We start from the raw sequence: 23,148 nt of genomic DNA on the forward strand, positions 1-23,148 counted from the left end.
TCCAAATTATTATGATCACTTACCGTATTACACAACTCATATGCACCTTGGAATTCTTTGAGATTGGATGGCTTCAAAAATATTGGTACAACAAATAAACACACAGTTTTAATAATAATTAAATTTATTATAACAAAGATAAAAATGAATAATAGCAGTTGGAATCATTATATACAAATATGATATGGTCATATACTTGAGCGTGTGTGTGCGTGCGTGCGTGTGTGTGTGATAAAAAAATTAAATATTAGCAAATGAAATACATTCAAATATGATATGGTCATATACTTGATGAGCGTGTGTTTGTGTGTGGGGGAGGTGACCATGTGTTTCTAAGTAGAACAAAAGAGTTAGCTTTGGTTGCTAGCTAAGATGTGTTTGTGTGTGGAGGAGGTGACCACGTGTTTCTAAGTAGAACAAAAGAGTTAGCTTTGGTTGCTAGCTAAGATGTGTTTGTGTGTGTGGGGCCACGTGTGGAGACAAAGATTAGCCTTGGTAGCTAACTCCACTAGCTTATAACACTACTAAATCCACTGAAATCTTGATGAGGTCAAAATATGTGTAATAATGAAATTAAAGTGTTAGAAAGGAAAAGAGAGAGAGCATGCAAAACCTATCTATTAAACAAACAACTGAGAGAACATAGAACAATGATGGAACACCAAAATCAGTGTGCACACTTAAACAGTTCCTGAGTTTAAATTCACACTATTTCATAAACTAATTCCTAAGACTAGTTTGCCCAAAAATGCCAATCTTACTTCAGTATCTCGCCTCTACGCAAGATTATGAGATGTTCCGAGACTTTTGGAGTTTCACAGTTGTGGAGGCCTCCGTGAAGCGCAGAGAATTTCTTGGTCCGACGCGTGGTCGCTCGTGATGAAAAGAAGTCTCTGATCAAACAATGTGCACAGCACTTTTAGCTAGAAGGAATCCGGTCGCTTCTAACTTTAATTAACTGCTTTGGGCGGCAGTTTGTAACGTTACTATAATACGAATAAAAACCGGTTGTAACTCAATCTGAGTTTAAAATCGCGCGATTCTGGATTTCTACCGTGGCCAGTGGTAAAATGAAAGAAACACGCTGAATCTTTCTTCTTGCAAGAAAGAAGTCGTGGTTTCAGACGGTCCAATGAGAGAGTGCCTCTTTTTATGTCTGTTCCCGCGTGGTTGCAGAGCCAAAGAGACCGAGTTGGAAGTTTCTGGGTTACTTATGGCTTCCTGGAGGATGTGACGTAGGAAATCCTGCCCAGGTGTGACGTAGGTCAACGCGGAAGTTAGTTGATGGGAATTGTAGTTCTTAGATGGACTGTGTTACCTACATTCCCCCTATCGGTCTCAGGGGTATGATGGAGTCGTAGCACTGAGAGCACAGTACCGTACAGTCCACATGTCCGTAGTCCTTGGGGCAGCCTTGCTCTGTACAGTCCATGGTGTCCTGTGAAAACTGTGTAAACTCATGAGTTCCAGTAAGACAGTTGGAGGCAGAAGCATTTTGGGCATATAATCACACTATCTAACTAGGTCAAAATCACATCTAATAAAAAGAAATTAAACATTAACATGAAACATGTAGTGTTTCATTTCCTATGCATAAAACAAGAGAAGAGAAGGAACGAAGGAAGAAAAGAAGTATTAGTGTTTGGGTTGGTAAACCTAATCTTCTGGAGAGGTATTGGGTTGGTGAATGTGACTGGGAATGTCAGTGTACGCTTATGGGTGAGTGAGGTGTACAAGCTAGGTGGACAGGATGGGCCTAACTATCGTCCCCCCCCCCCTTTTTGGAGTGAGGACTGTTCAAAAGGCTTGATTTGATTGCCATGGAGTTTGATTAGGCCTGGATGTCCTAATGCGATACATGATGGGGGACAGTTTTCCCACGATCGAACGGTCTCGACCAGGGTGGCAGGAACTTCTCTGAGATTCGGGCATAGTAGGCCTTTTGTCTTTTTATGCTCGAATCAGGATTCTTTTGGGCACATGCAAAGGTTGACTGTAGGTGGCGTTGTAGGTCGGTGACATATTGATGTGCGGTGTATGCAATTGCGACGCTCATGTCCTCTGGTCTGTACAGGAGATGCAGGGGAGAACCATCTCTCGCCCAGTCAGCATCTCAGAGGGTGTGATTCCAGTGGTGCGATGAGGGGTGGACCTAATGGCCGTTAGCACCAAGGGAAGTTTCACATCCCAATCTTTACCATGGTGGGTGACATACTTTCACAGCATGCTCACAATGGTTTGAATGGCTCGTTCAACCTGACCAGAGGATTGAGGGTGGTACGCAATATGGAATTTCGCCTCAACGCCCAACATGTTCCACTGCGCAGCCATTACACCAGCAGTGAAATGGGTGCCTGTGTCTGAGTCGATGGATAGAGGGAGGTTTTTCAAAGAATTGTGGCCACTAGGGGGAGTCGCGATGTCGGGTGTTTCGACACCAGACTCGGTGTGCAAAGACATGAACTGAAGTTCATCGGAAATTTGGTCTCGCGTGGTGCTTGGTTGGTCGGTGTCTGCACTAATCTCGTCGCAACGAGTTTGTGCATGTTTTGTGGGATCCAACGGCTGTGGGGTTTTGTTTTGTGCGAAGCTGACTAAGTTGGTTGGGATTGGGTCACCTTGTGAGAGTCGTGTCTGAGAGATGGTGGCGAAGACTTTAGCGCACATGAGAGGTGCGTTTTGTGTGTTTGCCTTCACCACCGGGGGGGCCCTACATCCTGACCACTGCCTGCTGTTTCACAGGGATTTCCTCCCCCTTTCACGAGATCTACTCGTGGTTCCTGGCCTAGTCATGCCAGCGGGTAGCTTTTGTCATTTTTCTTGGGCTCTTTTGTTTTATCTGTTGAGGGGTCTGACCTTTCCTGTAACAGTTCTTTAATCTCAGCCAACTGGGCTTTCAAAGAGTCCAGCTCTGAGCAGAACTCACCAGGTTGGTCTGAGTCACTGTCTCGGTCACCTCTACCCCTACGTGGAGAGCTATGGTCGGAGCGCTCCTGCCATCTCTGGCCAGAGCGGGGATGACGATCTTGCTGCCAACCGCCTTGCTCCTCGTGACCATTTTCATCTGATGAACGGTTGCCATGGTCACTGTGGCCTTGCCATCGGTCTCTCCTGGCCTTACCTTGCCGATTCTTCCACTCACCCTGGTGATGGCTCGGCAAGGGGCGGTTTGGACCGTAGTTTCTCCAGGTGGGTCCCCCTTTTGGAGCTTCACCTCCTTCTAAGGTTAGCGGGGGCTTGTCCTCACCCTGGAGACTAAGGACTCTGGGTTCATCATCGTTTCCGTTTGCGGTTTTGACGATGGTCTCCCAGGTCATTTGGGCTAGTTGCCTAATTTCCCTCATCAAGTAGCAACCTCGTCGACACGTCAGTGTGACTTGAGTCCACACGTTTGGGTGAAGGTTATGTAAGAAGAGGGATTTGAAGCCTCTATCTTCTTCCAAGCCTGGTGCACTACTACCCTGGAAATAGGCAGTACGTAGCCGTCTATAGTATTCACGAGGCACCTCAGACCATTTTTGTTTGATTTGTATAGCACACAATGTTGCGGAGGTTTCATCCATGTACGGCTCATATTCTTCCCTCATGTAATTGCGAAGTTTCGAATAACTATCGTGAACGTTTGGGGGTAGAGTCTCTAAAAAGGCACGAACACTGCTACTGGAGGTCTTCCAGATCAGTTTAAGTTTCTCTCGCGTTGTGGCTTTCGGGAGGTCCATCAGGCATTGGTCAATTTCTCGTAAATAATCATTTACATTAGTTCTTTTATTGTCGGGATCGAATCGCTTGACATCTTGGGCAAGTAGGTCAATTTGCCGTATGTGGAGGGCTTGGTGCACATCCTTGTGCGGCCTCCTTCGCTCTTCTGAGTACTCACTATCTGAGCTACTCTGGTATCGCTCCCGTTTCGCACGAGATGCGTGGTCTGATTCATCCGAGGATGGATCAGGGAAACTGTAGTGCACTGACCTGGGTGTGCTATGGGCCTTGGCTCCAGATGAGCACAGGATGGCTCCACCTTGGCTAAACGACGAAGGAGTCAAGTAGCGAGTTGATGGAGTTTGGCGGGGTGTCTGGTTCTCAACCAGGTAATCCACGGTGTCCGGTTCGGACGCCTCTTCCCGCTCTGAGCTTCGGCGCATTGTTGGGGGTCTTTCATGTCCCTCGCGCCCTTCTTGGGGGGTCTGCTCCTTGGCAGCCCTTTTAGCAGCCATTTCGGCTTTATCTAGCCTTTCGGCACAATCATCAAGGGAGTTTTTCAAAAGCTCACGCTCCCTATATAAATCATTGACATCGGCTGCCAGCTTGGCGTTGCTGGTGGTCAGCCTTTTAACCTCTCCGCGGAGGTGTCTGATTTCTAAATCAGTATCTCGGAAGTGTAACAGGAATAGCTTACCTAGTGCCTCTTGGACACTAATAGTCGTTCTCTTTGGATCTCTCATATGTTTTATTGAGTTATCTATGTTAATTTGGCATTCACGCTTACTCATGTCCCTAATGTTTGCCCTTTCAGAGGCAGAGCAGTGAATGAGGTCTGCGATGACGTCAAAGAGAGACACGTCTTGAGCGTTGTCTTCAATTTCTGAGACACGAGGGGATGCCATTTTGCTTAGCTTGGATATTGGATAATTAATTAATCAATGAGTTAATTTATTAATTAATTTTTATTAATTAGCATTAATTATGTAATTAATTAATCAATCAGTAAAGTTTGTTTCTGTTTGGAAATGCTATCTCTTATCCTAAATTAAGAATAGATTGTTAGTATTTTGTGATATGGTTATCACGCAACTGTTAACCGTTTAACACACCTGGGGATATACCTTGGCAACTGCTGAATCAAACTGGTAATTTATCTGTTGTTACAACAATATTCAAGAAGTCAACAAACCAATCGCCTCACATGGGGCACCAATTTATGTAGTTGCAGTTGGTAATTAAGTGATCAACCTCATTAAATCAGTCTCATTAAATCATTAGATCAGTCTCATTAAGTAATCTCATTAAATCAGTCTCATTGAATCAGTCTCATTAATTAATACCATTAATTTTGGTGCTTAATAATAAATTACCAAACAGCTAAATTATGGTATATTCCAAATTATTATGATCACTTACCGTATTACACAACTCATATGCACCTTGGAATTCTTTGAGATTGGATGGCTTCAAAAATATTGGTACAACAAATAAACACACAGTTTCAATAATAATTGAATTTATTATAACAAAGATAAAAATTAATAATAGCAGTTGGAATCATTATATACAAATATGATATGGTCATATACTTGAGCGTGTGTGTGTGATAAAAAAAAATTAAATATTAGCAAATGAAATACATTCAAATATGATATGGTCATATACTTGAGCGTGTGTTTGTGTGTGGGGGAGGTGACCACGTGTTTCTAAGTAGAACAAAAGAGTGAGCTTTGGTTGCTAGCTAAGATGTGTTTGTGTGTGGAGGAGGTGACCACGTGTTTCTAAGTAGAACAAAAGACTTAGCTTTGGTTGCTAGCTAAGATGTGTTTGTGTGTGTATGGCCACGTGTGGAGACAAAGATTAGCCTTGGTAGCTAACTCCACTAGCTTATAACACTACTAAATCCACTGAAATCTTGATGAGGTCAAAATATGTCTCATCTCATCTCATTATCTCTAGCCGCTTTATCCTGTTCTACAGGGTCGCAGGAAAGCTGGAGCCTATCCCAGCTGACTACGGGCGAGAGGCGGGGTACACCCTGGACAAGTCGCCAGGTCATCACAGGGCTGACATGTAGACACAGACAACCATTCACACTCACATTCACACCTACGGTCAATTTAGAGTCACCAGTTAACCTAACCTGCATGTCTTTGGACTGTGGGGGAAACCGGAGCACCCAGAGGAAACCCACGCAGACACGGGGAGAACATGCAAACTCCGCACAGAAAGGCCATCGCCGGCCACGGGGCTCGAACCCAGAACCTTCTTGCTGTGAGGCGACAGTGCTAAACACTACACCACCGTGCCGCCCCGGTCAAAATATGTGTGTAAGCTCTCTGAGGTGTGGGTGGAGCACAGAGGACGGCAGGACAAAGCTCAGGTGCGAAATAGGCTTTTATTGCCAGACTTTTCAGAATAACAAAAAGCTTTATTCTCATAAACACACACGCTGGGTTCGTGTCCCGGGAAGAGCTCTCCTCTGCTCTCCCTCTGCCTCCTTAAATAGGGTGCGGTTACTGGGAAGACACACAAACACGGGTTAATTACTGTCAGGTGTAGTGATTCTGCCACTCACCTTCCCTGGCTCCGCCCTCCTGTCACAAACCGGCGCTTGACCACGCCCCCGCTGCCACATACCCCCACTGCCCGACTCAGGCCGGGCTCCCGTCCGGCCCGCAGCCGACTCCCCCCCCCCCCCCCCCCCCTTGACGGGAGAGGAAGTCCGCCACGACCATCTGCGCCCCCGGCCTGTGGACCACCTTGAAATTGAAGGGTTGGAGTGCCAGATACCAATGGGTGATCCACGTGTTGGCATCTTTCATGCGGTGGAGCCACTGGAGGGGCGCGTGGTCTGAACAGAGGGTGAAAGGGCGCCCCAGCAGGTAGTAACGGAGGGCGAGGACCGCCCACTTGATCGCCAGGCATTCTTTCTCAATAGTGCCGTAGCGCCCCTCACGCACTGACAGCTTCCTGCTAATGTACAGGATGGGGCGGTCCTCCCCCTACACCTCCTGGGACAACACCAACCCCAGCCCTCTGTCCAACGCGTCGGTCTGCAACACAAAAGGGAGAGAGAAGTCAGGGGAGTGTAATAGTGGCACCCCACACAGTGCAGCCTTTACCTCAGAGAAAGCCCGCTGGCATTGCTCCGTCCACTGGACCGGATCTGGCGCCCCCTTTTTAGTGAGGTCAGTCAGCGGGCTGGTGATGTCCGAATAATTAGGTATAAACCTACGATAGTAGCCAGCCAGCCCCAGGAACTGTCTCACCCCCTTTTTGGTCTTGGGCCTCAGGCAGGCCGCAATCACTGCTGTCTTATTAATTTGGGTACGCACCTGCCCGTTGCCCAGGTGGAAGCCCAGATACCGTACTTCCACCCGCCCAATCGCACACTTCTTTGGGTTGTCAGTGAGACCCGCCCGCCTCAGCAACCTAAGGACGGCCCTCAGGTGTTGCAGGTGCCGCTGCCAGTCGTTACTATAAATAAAAATGTCATCAAGATATGCGGCCGCATAGGTGGCGTGGGGCCGGAGGACCCTGTCCATCAGCCGCTGAAACGTAGCGGGTGCCCCAAACAGCCCAAAAGGAAGTGTGACAAATTGGTGTAAGCCGAACGGTGTGGAAAAGGCCGTTTTTTTCCCGGGATAATGGAGTCAAGGGGATCTGCCAATATCCCTTCGTCAAATCCAGTGTCGAGTAAAAGCGAGCCGTGCCTAGTCGATCGAGCAGCTCGTCAATACGAGGCATTGGGTACAAGTCAAATTTAGACACTGCGTTGACTTTTCTATAGTCCACACAGAACCGGACCGACCCGTCGGCCTTGGGTACCAAGACCACCGGGCTGCTCCAGTCACTGTGGGACTCCTTGACGATGCCCATTTCGAGCATGGCCTGAAGTTCTTCCTGAACCACCTTTTTTTTGTGTTCGGGTAGCCTGTAAGGGCGGCTACGCACTACCACCCCCGGTGGCGTCTCTATGTGGTGTTCTATGAGGTTAGTGCGACCGGGCAGGGGCGAGAACACAGCCGAAAACTCGGCCTGCAACTGGGCGACCTCCGTGAGTTGGGTCGGGGAGAGGTGGTCTCCACAGGGGACCGGAGAGGTACGTGATGCCAATGTCTCTTTTTGAACCTCCGTCCCCAGCTCCGCCTTCTCCGGAACTACCGACACCAATGCCACGGGGACCTCCTCATTCCAGAGTTTAAGCAGATTGAGGTGGTAGATCTGTAGCGCCCCCTCCCTGTCCGTTCGCCTTACCTCATAGTCGACGTCCCCAACTCGCCGTGTGACCTCAAAGGGTCCTTGCCACTTGGCGATTAATTTGGAGCTCGACGTGGGCAACAGTACGAGTACCGTCTCTCCCGGAGTGAACTCTCTAAGGCGCGTGCCCTTGTTGTACAGGCGGGCTTGCCGTTCCTGGGCCTGCCGCAAATTCTCCTGAGTTAGGTGTGTGAGCGTGTGGAGTTTTGCGCGCAGGTCCATAACATACTGAATTTCGTTTTTACTTTGTGAAGGTCCCTCCTCCCAATTTTCACGCAGCACATATAAAATGCCGCGCGGCTTACACCCGTATAACAATTCAAACAGGGAGAACCCCGTGGAGGCTTGGGGGACCTCTCGCACTGCAAACAACAAGGGTTCGAGCCATTTATCCCAGTTACGTGTGTCCTCACTTACGAATTTTTTAATTATATTCTTGAGGGTGCGATTGAACCGTTCGACTAAATTGTCCGTTTGTGGGTGATAAACTCTGGTGCGGATCGGCTTAATACCTAATAGCCCATACAGTTCGCTCAGTGTTCGTGACATAAACGAGGTGCCTTGGTCAGTCAGAATCTCTTTCAGGATTCCAACCCGGGAGATGACGTGGAAGAGGGCCTCCGCAATACTGCGTGCTGAGATATTGCGAAGAGGCACCGCTTCCAGGTATCGCGTTGCATAGTCCACCAGAACCAATATAAAGCGGTACCCTCGTGTTGACCGATCTAATGGCCTGACGAGATCCATCCCAATTCTTTCGAACGGGGTCTCGATTAATGGTAGGGGGCGCAAAGGCGCTTTTGGAATGGCCGCTGGATTTACTAACTGGCATTCGTGGCACGCCGTACACCACTTACGGACATCACCGCGAATCCCCGGCCAATAGAATCGGGCCATTATCCGGGCTAGTGTCTTATCCTGCCCTAGGTGTCCAGCCATGGGATTAAAGTGAGCTGCCTGAAATACCAATTCCCGGCGGCTCTTTGGAATTAACAGCTGTGTGACTCGCTCTTTCGTCTGAGTGTCCTGCGTCACTCGGTATAATCTATCCTTCATAATAGAAAAATAGGTGAAGGACGGGGTGGCGTTTGGCTGGAGCGTTTGACCATCGATTACTCTCACTTGGTCAAACGCATGTTGCAGAGTCTTGTCTCGCGATTGTTCTAATGGGAAATCCGCGAGGGATTCCCCAACAGAAAGAGGAGGAGCCGGCGGCTCCTCACTCTGTCGTGGAGATGACGTAGACGGCTCTGCGACAGCAGCTCCAGCCAAAGCGACACCGGGACCTCCCCCTGTCAAATGGCAGGACCCACTCTTTACTAGGCGTGTCATTAAACCCCGAAATCCCGGCCAATCAGTCCCCAAAATTAAAGAGTGGGTAAGGCGAGGATTAACTGCCACCTTCACTATAGATTTTTCCCCTCTGAAATATATGTGGACCGACACCAAAGGGTAGCTGTGAACATCCCCGTGCACACACAACACCTTCACCCCCTGTGCTCCCCCCAATGCCTCGTCTTGCACCAGGCTTTGGCAGATCGAGGTCTGATTGCAACCAGAATCCACCAACGCCTGATATGTAGCCCCTTGGACACTCACCGGTATGCGATACGCTCCGGCCTGATCGAGGGCAGCTTCTGGCGCGTTGGGGATCCGTACCACCGCGCCCACCTCCATTGCTGCGCACTGTTGTTGCAGGTGGCCCGGCTCCCCGCAGCGCCAGCAAACCGGCCCGGGCTTTCCCTCTGCACCTGTGCTCTGGGGCTCACTCACCTGAGGGGGGGGAGAGACAGACACAGAAGGGAGAAACGGGAGGGCACCACGGGTGCGGCGGGCCGGCTGGGATGGAGCCGGCCCCCGCCTCCATGGTGGGGGAATGGGGCGAGGACGGGACACAGAAGGGAGGGGAGAAAGAGAGAGAGAAGAGAAGAGAAGACGTCGTCGGTTGTCCTGCCACTGGAACAGCCGCCAAATGATCCTCCGCCAGTCCTACTGCCTGATCCAGCGACACCGGGCGGTGGCACTGGACCCACTCCGTGGTTCCGGCTGGTAAGCGCGCGATGAACTGCTCCAGCACCACCTGATCGACGATTCCCTCGGCGTCGCGATCGTCAGCCCTCAGCCACCACCAGCAGGCGTCCCGGAGCTGCTGGCCGAACGCGAACGGCCGGCCGACTTCCTCCAACCACAGCACGCAGAAGTGCTGGCGCTGTTGTTCTGGTGTGCGCCCCACGCGCTGGAGGACGGCCCGGCGAAGGTCCGCGTAGGCCAGCCGGTGGTCGGCGGGGAGCTGTAGCGCGGCCAGCTGTGCCTCTCCCGTCAGGAGGGGGAGGAGGCGCGCCGCGCGCTGCTCCATCGGCCACCCCGAGGCTTCGGCGACCTGTTCGAACAATGTGAGGAACGCCTCGGGGTCATCCTGCGGGCCCATCTTGGTCACGGTGAGGGGAGACGGGCCCGCAGCCGGAACGCCTCGCGATCTTCCTGCTGGGCCAGCACCAGGGCTTCGAAGCGCCGCTCTTGCTCCTTTCGGAGCATGACGAGTGCCTGGTGCTGGCTTTGCTGAGCCGTGGCGAGGGCGTGGACCAGGTCCGTGAACGGGGAGGATTCCATGGGACTGCGGGGTTGGTGCTCCACCTTTGTCCCGGGTTTCGGCACCACTGTAAGCTCTCTGAGGTGTGGCTGGAGCACAGAGGACGGCAGGACAAAGCTCAGGTGCGAAGTAGGCTTTTATTGCCGGATTTTTCAGAATAACAAAAAGCTTTATTCTCATAAACACACACTCTGGGTTCGTGTCCCGGGAAGAGCTCTCCTCTGCTCTCCCTCTGCCTCCTTAAATAGGGCGCGGTTACTGGGAAGACACACAAACACAGGTTAATTACCGTCAGGTGTAGTGATTCTGCCACTCACCTTCCCTGGCTCCGCCCTCCTATCACAAACCGGCGCTTGACCACGCCCCCGCTGCCACAATGTGTAATAATGAAATTAAAGTGTTAGAAAAGAAAAGAGAGAGAGCATGCAAAACCTATCTATTAAACAAACAACTGAGAGAACATAGAACAATGATGGAACACCAAAATCAGTGTGCACACTTAAACATTTCCTGAGTTTAAATTCACACTATTTCATAAACTAATTCCTAAGACTAGTTTGCCCAAAAATGCCAATCTTACTTCAGTATCTCGCCTCTACACAAGATTATGAGAAGATGTTCTGAGACTTTTGGAGTTTCACAGTTATGGAGGCCTCCGTGAAGCGCAGAGAATTTCTTGGTCCGACGCGTGGTCGCTCGTGATGAAAAGAAGTCTCTGATCAAACAATGTGCACAGCGCTTTTAGTTAGAAGGAATCCGGTCACTTCTAACTTTAATTAACTGCTTTGGGCGGCAGTTCGTAACGTTACTATAATATGAATATGTAGGTGCATTTGGGTAATTGAGTGATTTCATTAAATCAGTCTCATTAAATCTGAAGGTTAATAATTAAATTGAATCAGTCTCATTTGAATCATACCATTGAATCATTTAAATTGAATCATTAAATCACTCATGGAATCAGTCTCATTAATTAGTACCATTAATTTTGGTGCTTAATAATAAATTACCAAACAGCTAAATTATGGTATATTCCAAATTGTGATCACTTATCATATTACATAAATTATATGCACTTTTTTGAATTCTTTGGGAGATTGGGGACTTCAAAGATATTGGAACACAAATAAAACACACAGTTTCAATAATAAATGAATTTATTATAACAAAGATAAAAATGGATAATGGCAGTTGAAATATATACAAACAGTGAGGTGTATGTGTGGGTGTGGTGGAGGCCTAGCTTGTTGCTATCTAAGACAAAAGAGGTGTTATCTAAATAGAACAAAGGATTAGCTCTGTTGCTAACTAAAGGTGTTTGTGTGTATGTGGGGGAGGACCACGTGTTTCTAAGTGGAAACAAAGGAATTAGCTCTGGTAGCTAACTCCACGTGTGTGTGTGAAAGGCCCTATGGCCTGAGCAGAAGGCTAGCGTGGGATGCTAGCTGAGGTGTGTTTGACCATGTGGTAAGGCCTAGATTAGCTTTGTGTTGCTAATGTGTGCTTGTGTGTGGCCTGTGAAAGGCCCTATGGCCTAGCCAAGGTGTGTTTGTGGGTGACCACGTGTTTGGGTAGGCCTAGATTAACCTCGTGTGGCTAAGCTAAGACAAAGGGAAGCTAGGTCATAACACTACTAAATCCACTGAAATCTTGATGAGGTCAAGATGTGGTAAGGAAATTAAGTGTTAGTGAGGAATAGAGAAGCATGCAAAGCCTATCTATTAAACAATTGAGAGAACATAGAACAAAAATCAACACGCTGCGTGTTTAACAGTGTAACAAATAAACCTGGGTTTAAATTCACACTATTTCAATAAAAGCAAATTCCTAAGACTAGCTTTAGTTATGCCCAAAAATGCCAAGTCTTACTTCTGTATCTTGCCTCTAGCAAGATTATGAAGAGATGTTCTGAGACTTTGGAGGTTCGCCGTTGTGGAGCACATGAGTCGATTCCATGAATCGATTCCGTGGAGCAGAGAACTTCTTGATCCGACGCGTCGCTCGTGATGGAAAGAAAGTCTCTGATTAAACAATGTGCACAGCGCTTCAATCAGGAGGAATTCTGGTCGCTCCTAATTATAAATTAACTGCTTTGAGCTGCAGTCGTACGTACTGAATGAATGAAACCAGTTGTAACTCACTGAGTTTAAAATTGTGCGATCTTAGCGTCTACCGTGGCCAGTGGTAAACAAAGAAATCGCGCTAACTCGTGGATCTTGCAAGAAAGAAAGAAAAAGACGTCTTTTTAAATTTGCTCGGGTGAGCAGCCTCTTTGTGTACTCAGACCGCTGGTCCCGCGACGGAAAGAGAAAGAGCGGAAGTTTGTTCCGTTATTTATGCTTTCATGGAGGACGTGATGTTGGTGATCCCGCCCCGGTGTGACGCAGGTCAACGCGGAAGTGGGCTGATGGGAAATGTAGTTTCTTAAAGAGACGGGCTGTTGTAGTTCTTAGACGGACTGTGTACCTACAAATAAAAACCGGTTGTAACTCAATCTGAGTTTAAAATCGCACGATTCTGGATTTCTACCATGGCCAGTGGTAAAATGAAAGAAACGCGCTGAATCTTTCTTCTTGCAAGAAAGAAGTCGTGGTTTCGGACGGTCCGATGAGAGAGTGCCTCTTTTTATGTCTGTTCTCGCGTGGTTGCAGAGCCAAAGAGACCGAGTTGGAAGTTTCCGGGTTACTTATGGCTTCCTGGAGGATGTGACGTAGGAAATCCCGCCCAGGCGTGACGTAGGTCAACGCGGAAGTTAGTTGATGGGAGTTGTAGTTCTTAGACGGACTGTGTTACCTACACCATATTGTGTCCAAAATGTCACTTAATCAGTATTAATTTTGTGGTTATAGAACTGTTTTATAAAAGCAATATCACACTTGAGGTCATACTGTTGTACTGAATACCAGCACAGCTGCGATTAACTACAGCACGTGGCTGAAGTACAACAGCACTCCTTCTTGTGTGATATTGCTTAAATATACCATACACACATTACGATTTCATAACCTCAGTTTCAAATGTTGTGGATTCATTCATTGCAGCACATAAATAACTGTCGGAGCACAATATAATAAAGCAATGTGATGTGCTGGATCAAGTGGTATTTTCTAAGCTGCTGAATAATGAGCATGTAATCAAAGACAACAATGGTGCAATCACAAGGGATAATGGCACCAGTGTGCTTTGAATCCTTGGTTATCAGCATGCCTTCTGCCACATGGACGATGCCAGGGAGGGGCTTCATGGTTCTTGCAGCTACCTCTAGGATAGCCTAAGCACCCCCTCAGTACCCACAACAAATTTCTGTGGTGTACAATCCCAGGCTATGGCTTAAATCTGTGAAATGTTATATTCAGAAATGTGTTTACATAAGCTGGCTCGTGAACCTTAAAGCAGATATGCAGAACCTTTATTTTTAAATAAATTTCTGAGTGGATAGTATCTCCATCCTTGACTCTTGTATGCTGCATAAATGGGAATTAAAAAATATATTTTTAAGAGTTAAAATCGACTGCAAAGTTGGCATTCGAGCTGCCCTGCTGAGCTAGCCATGCCCTGAATGTGTGACGTCACAGTGGTAACTGGTTTTATGGCCGAGGCCTTTGACAGCTATAGACCAAAGTCATATCAATAAAAATTTATGGTGAAAGTGAGAAATACTGTTACCGACTTGCTCAACTAAGACTGATTTGACTTCACTGATTGTGGGTTGCCTCTCATTAAAACAGGTGTTATAACTTTATGCAACATACAGTACATGTACATGCATGCATTTTCACTGATAAAACATAAAAGGCTAATTAAAGAATCAGATGAACTGAGACAATCACAAATAATAATCTTATACTGGTAACTTAAACTCACAATACAAGTTACATGTATTAATCTAAATGCAGGTAAACAACGTGTTGTTTTTTTTATCCAAATGAGAGTTGGAGCTTACCCTTCTGTGTTCTCGCTTCTTGAAGGCCAATCTTGTGGCCAACTGTTTTTGAAACAATCTGACTTTCAGTTGTTCGTTCAGTTCTCAGTTCATTCACTTCTTCCATGTGAGGGTGAGATGGCAGCAATATCCAGTTTAGAAACAAGATGGCTGCTACACTCATTCACTGTTTTCTTCATACTGTGTATTCCGCCATTACTGCTCAACTCAGGCAATTACTAAAACCCGGGACATAACGGGACGTCACAGGTTTTAGCAACAACCGCGGGGAGGTCACTGCCCGAACGATATGTCCTGTCCCGTTTCATCCCGGGTTTTAACAACAACCCTTGGCTCACGACTGGTGCAACTGAACTCACGTTCCTTTAAAAAAATAATAATAAAATAAATACTTTTCTTTTCTTGTAGTTTTCTTTTTCTTTAATTGTTGGTACTGCATCCTCTTTCAATATGGGCTTATAGCCAGTGTTCTTTAACAGATCAGAGGTCTCGTATGAGTCTTCAGTAAAATATGCAGAGCAGAGGAGAGACCACTTTGTAGGCGCCCAATGTGCCCGTGTACCACTCGCAAAACACTGTCATGCTCCACCCCGGACATCCACTCCGGAGATTACAGATCTCTCACGCCAGCGCCGATCTGGATCCGGGACAGGAATTCCTTTTCCCCTGAACTTACGTCCTGGTTTTCACTGCTGCTTATTTAAAGGCCATTCTCACTCTGTTTTTGCCAGAATGTTTCTGCGCTACTCAAGCCGGGTCTGTGCTACTCTTACTCCTCATGGGGGGGGGTTTTGGTTGGGTCTCTAGTTACTTATCTTGTTCATGGTTTTTTACACTAGCGTTTTTGCTTGTCTCGTGTTTTTGTCAAGTTGTTTGTCTCTTTTTGCCCTGACTATTTTTGCCATTTGTTTATTGTCCTGTTTGTTTACCTTTTTGCCACGCCCTTTCTTCTCTGGATTAAATCTCATCTCATTATCTCTAGCCGCTTTATCCTTCTACAGGGTCGCAGGCAAGCTGGAGCCTATCCCAGCTGACTATGGGCGAAAGGCGGGGTACACCCTGGACAAGTCGCCAGGTCATCACAGGGCTGACACATAGACACAGACAACCATTCACACTCACATTCACACCTACGGTCAATTTAGAGTCACCAGTTAACCTAACCTGCATGTCTTTGGACTGTGGGGGAAACCGGAGCACCCGGAGGAAACCCACGGGGAGAACATGCAAACTCCGCACAGAAAGGCCCTCGCCGGCCCCGGGGCTCGAACCCAGGACCTTCTTGCTGTGAGGCGACAGCGCTAACCACTACACCACCATGCCGCCCCTGGATTAAATCATCTTCATCTCATCTCATTATCTCTAGCTGCTTTATCCTTCTACAGGGTCGCAGGCAAGCTGGAGCCTATCCCAGCTGACTACGGGCGAAAGGCGGGGTACACCCTGGACAAGTCGCCAGGTCATCGCAGGGCTGACACATAGACACAGACAACCATTCACACTCACATTCACACCTACGGTCAATTTAGAGTCACCAGTTAACCTAACCTGCATGTCTTTGGACTGTGGGGGAAACCGGAGCACCCGGAGGAAACCCACGCGGACACGGGGAGAACATGCAAACTCCGCACAGAAAGGCCCTCGCCGGCCCCGGGGCTCGAACCCAGGACCTTCTTGCTGTGAGGCGACAGCGCTAACCACTACACCACCGTGCCGCCCCTGGATTAAATCATCTTATTTATTGGATTACTGTCTGTGTTCTGCTTTTGGATCCTAATTCCACCACACCTCCACCAATCCTAACAAACACGTCTGAATCTTTGCAGTTTGAACATTCTTGGGCCATGAATGCAACGTAAAGCCACCTTCTGTCATATTGCTGCACCTACCAACAACACCTCTATGTGGCATGGCGATAAATTAGCTCAAAATGGAGGATCAGAGTTGCAGTCAGCTCTGTGTTTTAGTATAGCAGAAATGGCGATGAGACCTATAGACTTCCTGCTGTGACGTTATGGATGTCAAGGTCATTCACTCAGACCGCTACCTATATAAATCACTTTAATCATAAAAATTACTGTATTAGATTTATTGTTAATGCTTAAAACTATTCCTGTGCCATTCTTGAGGTCTCAAGGCACTTATAAATGAGTGAGGCCATGACTCTGCGTATATCCTTTAAATCTATATCATGTGAGCTGAGTATCTCACCTTGTGTTTAACACAGTGTTATTGGTACTGTTGCAGAGTGGGTATTGCGTGTGTGCCTGTGTCGGGGGTGTTTCTGTAAGGGTACTCAAAGAGCTCAGACCTTATTTAATTGAAACTGTGAGTCAGGTACACTTCAAAATTGAATGGGTTCTTCCTTGACCTATGCTATATGTTTCCACCAGGTCTCATGAAGGTTGGACTAGTAGTTTTTGCATAATCCTGCTTACAGGCAGACAAACAAACCAAAATTATAACTTCCTTGTAATTAAACTGTGGTGGCACCTTAATGGGTAATCGTAAATTTCACAGTGCCCTCACAGAAAAGTCAAGCAACCCCACAGCAACAGCAAAAGAAACTCTCTGGCACCACCCCTGTTCTGCCACTACTTGCATAACCTGCTCTAATCTGCCTTGTGTGACTGTGCTCATTTATATGTCCCTGCATCAGTCTCAAGTTTATCAAAGATACAGATTTATGATCACCAAACTTTGCTTAGCATATGCTCAGCTGTTGTGAATTTATGCAACAGAAGTGCCACAGGACAAGTTTTTCTTTTTTTTTCCCCCAACCCTGAGTCCCCACAGCATTACCTGCATGCATACAATGTTAACCCTGTTGCATTTCTCAGAAAAGGAAGTACAGGAAAAAAAAAACCTACTGTTTTGACAATATTATGGTGAAAATGAGATATTTCCTGACCATGCATGACATTTATGAAATCTGGAATTGAGCTATGTAGATTTTTTTTTTCCTGTCTTCCCTGCTCATTCCTCATATGCCTTCAGCTGCTTAGCGAGGCCAAACGTGCTTCTGCAGGGGAGCAGGCACTGGTATCTCAAGCTTTTGTCATTGGACTATGCATCACTGTTGAGCAATGAATAAAATACTACTATGGTGAAGATGGGCCTGGGGAATGTGAATTCTCTTTCAAACAAGACTTTTATTTTAAATTATTTCTTTGTTTCATGGGCTAGACTTTTTTAAATCCAAAACCTGATGAAATCTTGATGACCTTAGATTCCAAAATCATGACTGTAAGTTGTGGGATGATTAATAGTAATGAAATAATCACATTCAATTGAAATAATCATTTTACTGAAAGTAAACCTTTTGATCAAAGGAATGTAATAGCATGAAAGTGGAAGTTGAGATTCATAGGCCAGTGTTGATACTGAATTAGTTAAATGCTGTCAAGTTGGATGGAGATTGTCTCCATTCTGCTATTTTGGGGTCTCTTTAGAGATGTTCAGACAAGTTAACGCTCTGGCTGGGCAACTCAGAGACATTCACTGATTTGTCCTGAAGCAACAAAAGTTTCCTGAAGCCCTTTTGCCCTTGACTATGCCTGAATACTTTCTGATCCAAATTTATGTACAGTGTATATGTTCAAAGTCTTCACACCAAGGTTACATTTTTAGGTTTTTGTGATATGAAAAAATTAAACCAAGATAAATAATTTCAGTTTTTTTCCTCTTTCAATGTGATTGTAATATTTTTCTAGGTAAGTTTCAGAGTATTAAATTACATTCAGCTATTGAGCATTCTGTTCACCAATTATGCACTGCAATCTTTTAAATATTTGAACCAGTTTCTCTAACTGAGTCTCTTATATGAAGTCTACTAAGTCTCCTCTTAATATTATTCCATCGAGGCTGTTCAAATAAACAAATAATGTATTGACTCAGTTGTTAAATGTAGCTTCTTTTGGCTCAGAACAATCACCAAAATCAAACTATTTCTTACCTCACATGACATAGAAAAAAAAGTTTTAAACATGTCTGGAGTATTGTAATACCTACTATATTTAGATCAGCCAGTCCTCTGTCATATGTCTGCAACTAGTAGCTTGACTACTTTCAGGTACAGAGAAGTTAGATCATATTACTCCAGTTCTCGCTTCCTTCATTGGTTTCCAGTTAATTTTAGTATTCGGTATAAGGTTTTATTGTTTTGGGGTATTTTTTAGTCTTCAGTATGCTTCATGAATGCACTTGCTATTGTTAAATTAAAGCTAATTTGCATTGTTTTCTGTGATAATTAGAACTAGGGTAATTATGCAGCAATATCATAATATATTATGAATAGACTCTATCATCCTATTCTCATTCATCTCATTATCTCTAGCCGCTTTATCCTTCTACAGGGTCGCAGGCAAGCTGGAGCCTATCCCAGCTGACTATGGGCGAAAGGCAGGGTACACCCTGGACAAGTCGCCAGGTCATCACAGGGCTGACACATAGACACAGACAACCATTCACACTCACATTCACACCTACGGTCAATTTTAGAGTCACCAGTTAACCTAACCTGCATGTCTTTGGACTGTGGGGGAAACCGGAGCACCCGGAGGAAACCCACATGGACACGGGGAGAACATGCAAACTCCGCACAGAAAGGCCCTCGCCGGCCCCGGGGCTCGAACCCAGGACCTTCTTGCTGTGAGGCGACAGCGCTAACCACTACACCACCGTGCCGCCCCATCCTATTCTTTAAAAAAAAAAAATTATAATTTAATTGTCTCTTGCTATCATGTTGCAACTTATTACATTTGACATCAGAGAAAACAAAAAAACATTATTTCCTTACTCAGTCTACATTTTTGTTCCCTATTTTTTTGGGCTTAAAGGTAAGTGCTTGTGTTTAAAGCATTGGTCTTGACAAAAATCTCTTAGATTGGTGAAGAGTGTTTGCAGGAAGAATTGGGATCAGTCATAGGTGTTTGCAGGAATGGGCAGAATAAGTCAGCAGTAACTTGCAGGAGTGGCTGGTCAAGAGTGCCTGTAGGAGTACATCACTACTTGTAGGTTCAACCTAGAATGATGAATAACTGTAAGAAACCAATCATGAAATTATCTTCTTCCAGACCTAACATATCTGGTGCCTGGATTTTGTACATTGCTGTTAGCTATTGAACAGTTTTCATGATTGAAAAAAAAAATATATATATATATATATATATATATACTTTTTTTTTTTTTTTGCTTATCCACCTCTGCCATGTTTAGTCTTAAAGAGTCATTGTTCTTGCTAAAGTTATAAGTTCTTTTTTTTAATTATGCTACAAAATGCTTGATGCAGTTACAGCCATTTGTCCTGTAATCCATTATATAAGGGAGACCTCTTTTCAAAAAATTCATTGATATCTATACATTTGCACTATACATTTGACTTAAAGCTGGCATTCTACCTTTTAACTCCAAAGTAATTTGTAAATCTAATGTGTTTTCTATTTATTCAAAATAGTCTACATACTATATGGAGGGCAACACCGGCCACCAAGTCTTTCAGACACAGTTTGGAAAGATAGCTGTAAATATCTGTTATGGCCGCCACCACCCACTTAACTGGTTCATGTACAGTATGCATGGAGCTGAGATTATCTTCAACCCATCAGCTACAGTGGGAGCTCTCAGGTAAGAGACATACGCCTTTTTCTTCTTACAAAAAAAAAATCTAATTCTAATATTATGGACACGTCTTTGTGGCTTTGTGTTTCAGTGAACCTCTGTGGTCAATTGAAGCTAGAAATGCGGCCATTGCCAACCACTGCTTTACTTGTGCCATCAACAGAGTGGGCATGGTATGTAGATTTTGATAAAACAAGAAGAAACATTTTATATATATATATATATATATATATATATATATATATATATATATATATATATAAAGAATACAGTAGAATGAAAGCAGAAGTTAAGATTCATAGGCCAGTGTCAATACTGAATTACTTTAATGCTGTTAGGTTAGATGGGGATTGTTTCAATACTGCTATTTTTTGGGTCTCTCTAGACATGTTCAGACAGATTCACACTCTGGCTGGGCTGTATATATTCAACTATATTTATATATCTAAATATATAAATGTATTCAGACATCAGACATTTGTTCTGAAGCCACAAGTTTCCTGAATCCCTTTTTCCCTTGACTATGTCTGAATACTTTCTGATCCCAATTTATGTACAGTGTACATTACATTACAGGCATTTAGCAGACGCTCTTATCCAGAGCGATGCACAAGTGCAAAAGTTGAATATAAGAAGTGCTGAACTTTTAGGCAAGAAAGTTCTAGTACCAAATGTATAAGTGACAGAATAACACAGTGTAATATACAAGCCAACTATACAAATGAGCATCTCATTCAGAATGCTGAATAGCTAACACTAAGTCATCATGACCAGGCTAGACAGTACACAGTCTGGGTTCTTCAAGACTGCTAAGACAGCTACATGATTACACAGTGGGCAGGGAAGCAGGGGAGAGGTTGATGCAGCTTGATGAGGTGGGTCTTCAGTCTGCTCTTGAAGGTGGTCAGGGAGTTGACAGTTCTGACCTTGATTGGAAGGTCATTCCACTAACGGGAAGCCAGGACAGATAGCAGTCTTCAGCAGGCTGGACAGGAGTGGAGAGGAGGAGGGCCCAGGTGACCAGTAGCAGTTGGAGTGTAGGGATTTGGCTAGCATGTAGGGTCGGATCAGTCTCTGGAGGTATGCTGACCTTGACTGCCCGGTAAGCTCGCACCAACATCTTAAATTTGATGCAAGCTGCCAGAGGCAGCCTGTGAAGGGCAGCGAGCAGAGGGGTAGTGTGGGAGGCATGAGGGAGGTTGTAGACCAGGTGGGCTGCAGCATTCTGGATGAGATGCAAGGGTCTGGTGGCGGATGCTGGGAGAGTGTTGCAATAGTCCAAGCAGGAGAGGATCAATGCTTGGACCAGGAGCTGAGTAGAGTAGCTGGTGAGGAAGGGGTGGATCCTTTGAATGTTGTAAAGGAAGAATCTGCATGTCCAGATGACTGTAGTGATGTTCACCAAAGAGGAGAGTCTATCAACGAACACCACCCCTACACTGCAAAAAACTGAAAACTGAATTTGAGGAGAAAATTCCTTAATACTAGTGAAATTATCTTGCTGCATGGACAGATAATTTTACTTAGCAAGACATCTTGGAATAAGTTGGTTACAATCTAGAACTAGTTTTAATAATCTCAGAGTTGGTGTCTTGTTTTCTTCTACACTGCAAAAATGACATCTTAACAAGTTAGAATATCTTGAATATAGTTGAAACAATCTAGCATTTCCTGTTAGAAGAATAGAAGACACCAATTCTGAGATTATTAAAACTAGTTCTAGATTGTAACCAACTTATTCCAAGATGTCTTGTCAAGTAAAATTGTCTGTCATGCAGCAAGATAATTTTACTAGTATGAAGGAATTTTCTCCTCAAATTCAGTTTTCAGTTTTTTGCAGTGTAGGTTCTTTGCACTGGGTGAAGGTGACCTAGAGATGTCCCCAGGGAGATGGGAAAGTCTGCAGGTGGAAAGAATGGAGCAGGAATGTGGATCACCTCCGTCTTGCCTGGGTTGAGCTTCAGGTGATGGTTGTCCATCCAGCTCTGGCTGTCACACTGCAAAAAATTATATCTTAGCAAGTGAAAATATTTTGAAAATAGCTGAAACAATCTAACATTTCCTATTAGAAGAATATAATACACCAATTCTGAGATTATTAAACTTAGTTCTAGATTGCAACCAACTTATTCTAAGATGTCTTATCAAGTAAAAATATCTGTCCATGCAGCAAGATAATTTCACTAGTATTAAGTAATTTTCTACTCAAATTCAGTTTTCAATTTTTTGCAGTGCACGCAGGCAAGCAGAAATGAGACCAGAGATCTATGTGTCAGAAGGAGAAAAAGAGAGAAACAATTGAGTGTCATCAGCTTATCAGTAGTAAGACAGACCATAAGCAGAGATAATTGGGCTGAGAGACTGGGTGTAGCGTGAGAACAGAAGCAGACTAAGCACTGAACCTTGGGGGACACCAGTGGTAAATGAGCATGGTGCTGATACTGTTAAAAATGTTCATGTTCAAAGTCGACCCATGTTGAAATTTTAGTTTTTTTGTGATGTCAAAAAATTAAACCAAAATAAATCATGTCATCCCCCCCACCCACACACACACTTTTAATGTGATGTAGAAACCACATTCAGGTGAGAAGACAATAATTTTCCCTTTTTTAGGAGTGGAGCAAGAAACTTGCAATAATTTCAGTGCCCTAGTGTACACCTCCCTTGAGTAACACTTTTGTTAAATCATATTTTGCTTGTAATACAGGACTCAGTATTTTTGAGTAAGAATTTACCAAATCAACACATCTTTGATTTGGCAATTTTATTCAACTCTTTCTTGTAAAAATACTCCATCACTATAAAATTATGATGCGATCTTCTTTGCTTCTATGAAGTCATTCCACAGGTTTTTGGTAGGATCTAGACCTGGGCTCTTACTGGGCCATTCCAAATTGCTAATCAACTTCTTGACTTTGTGCTTTGCGCTTTTATCATGCTGTAAGGTGACATTTTTCTTCATCTGTAAAAGAGTCAGGTTTTGAACCAAAATAGCTATCTTGATTCCTCAGTCTCAAATGAAGAGAAGCAG

General features: G+C 45.1%; 1 protein-coding gene across 1 annotated transcript in view; it reads left to right on the forward strand.

The window, feature by feature from the left end:
- The window catches only part of upb1 (ureidopropionase, beta), a 435,926-nt gene that overhangs the window by 251,477 nt on the left and 161,301 nt on the right, over positions 1 to 23,148 (forward strand). The window contains exons 6-7 of the mRNA XM_060930788.1: positions 19,954 to 20,123; positions 20,209 to 20,290. Coding sequence (XP_060786771.1) covers positions 19,954 to 20,123; positions 20,209 to 20,290 — 252 coding nt within the window. The remainder of the gene's footprint in view (positions 1 to 19,953; positions 20,124 to 20,208; positions 20,291 to 23,148) is intronic.

This window comes from Neoarius graeffei, chromosome 10, assembly GCF_027579695.1.
Source record: "Neoarius graeffei isolate fNeoGra1 chromosome 10, fNeoGra1.pri, whole genome shotgun sequence".
In the NCBI taxonomy this organism is placed as follows: Eukaryota; Metazoa; Chordata; class Actinopteri; order Siluriformes; family Ariidae; genus Neoarius; species Neoarius graeffei.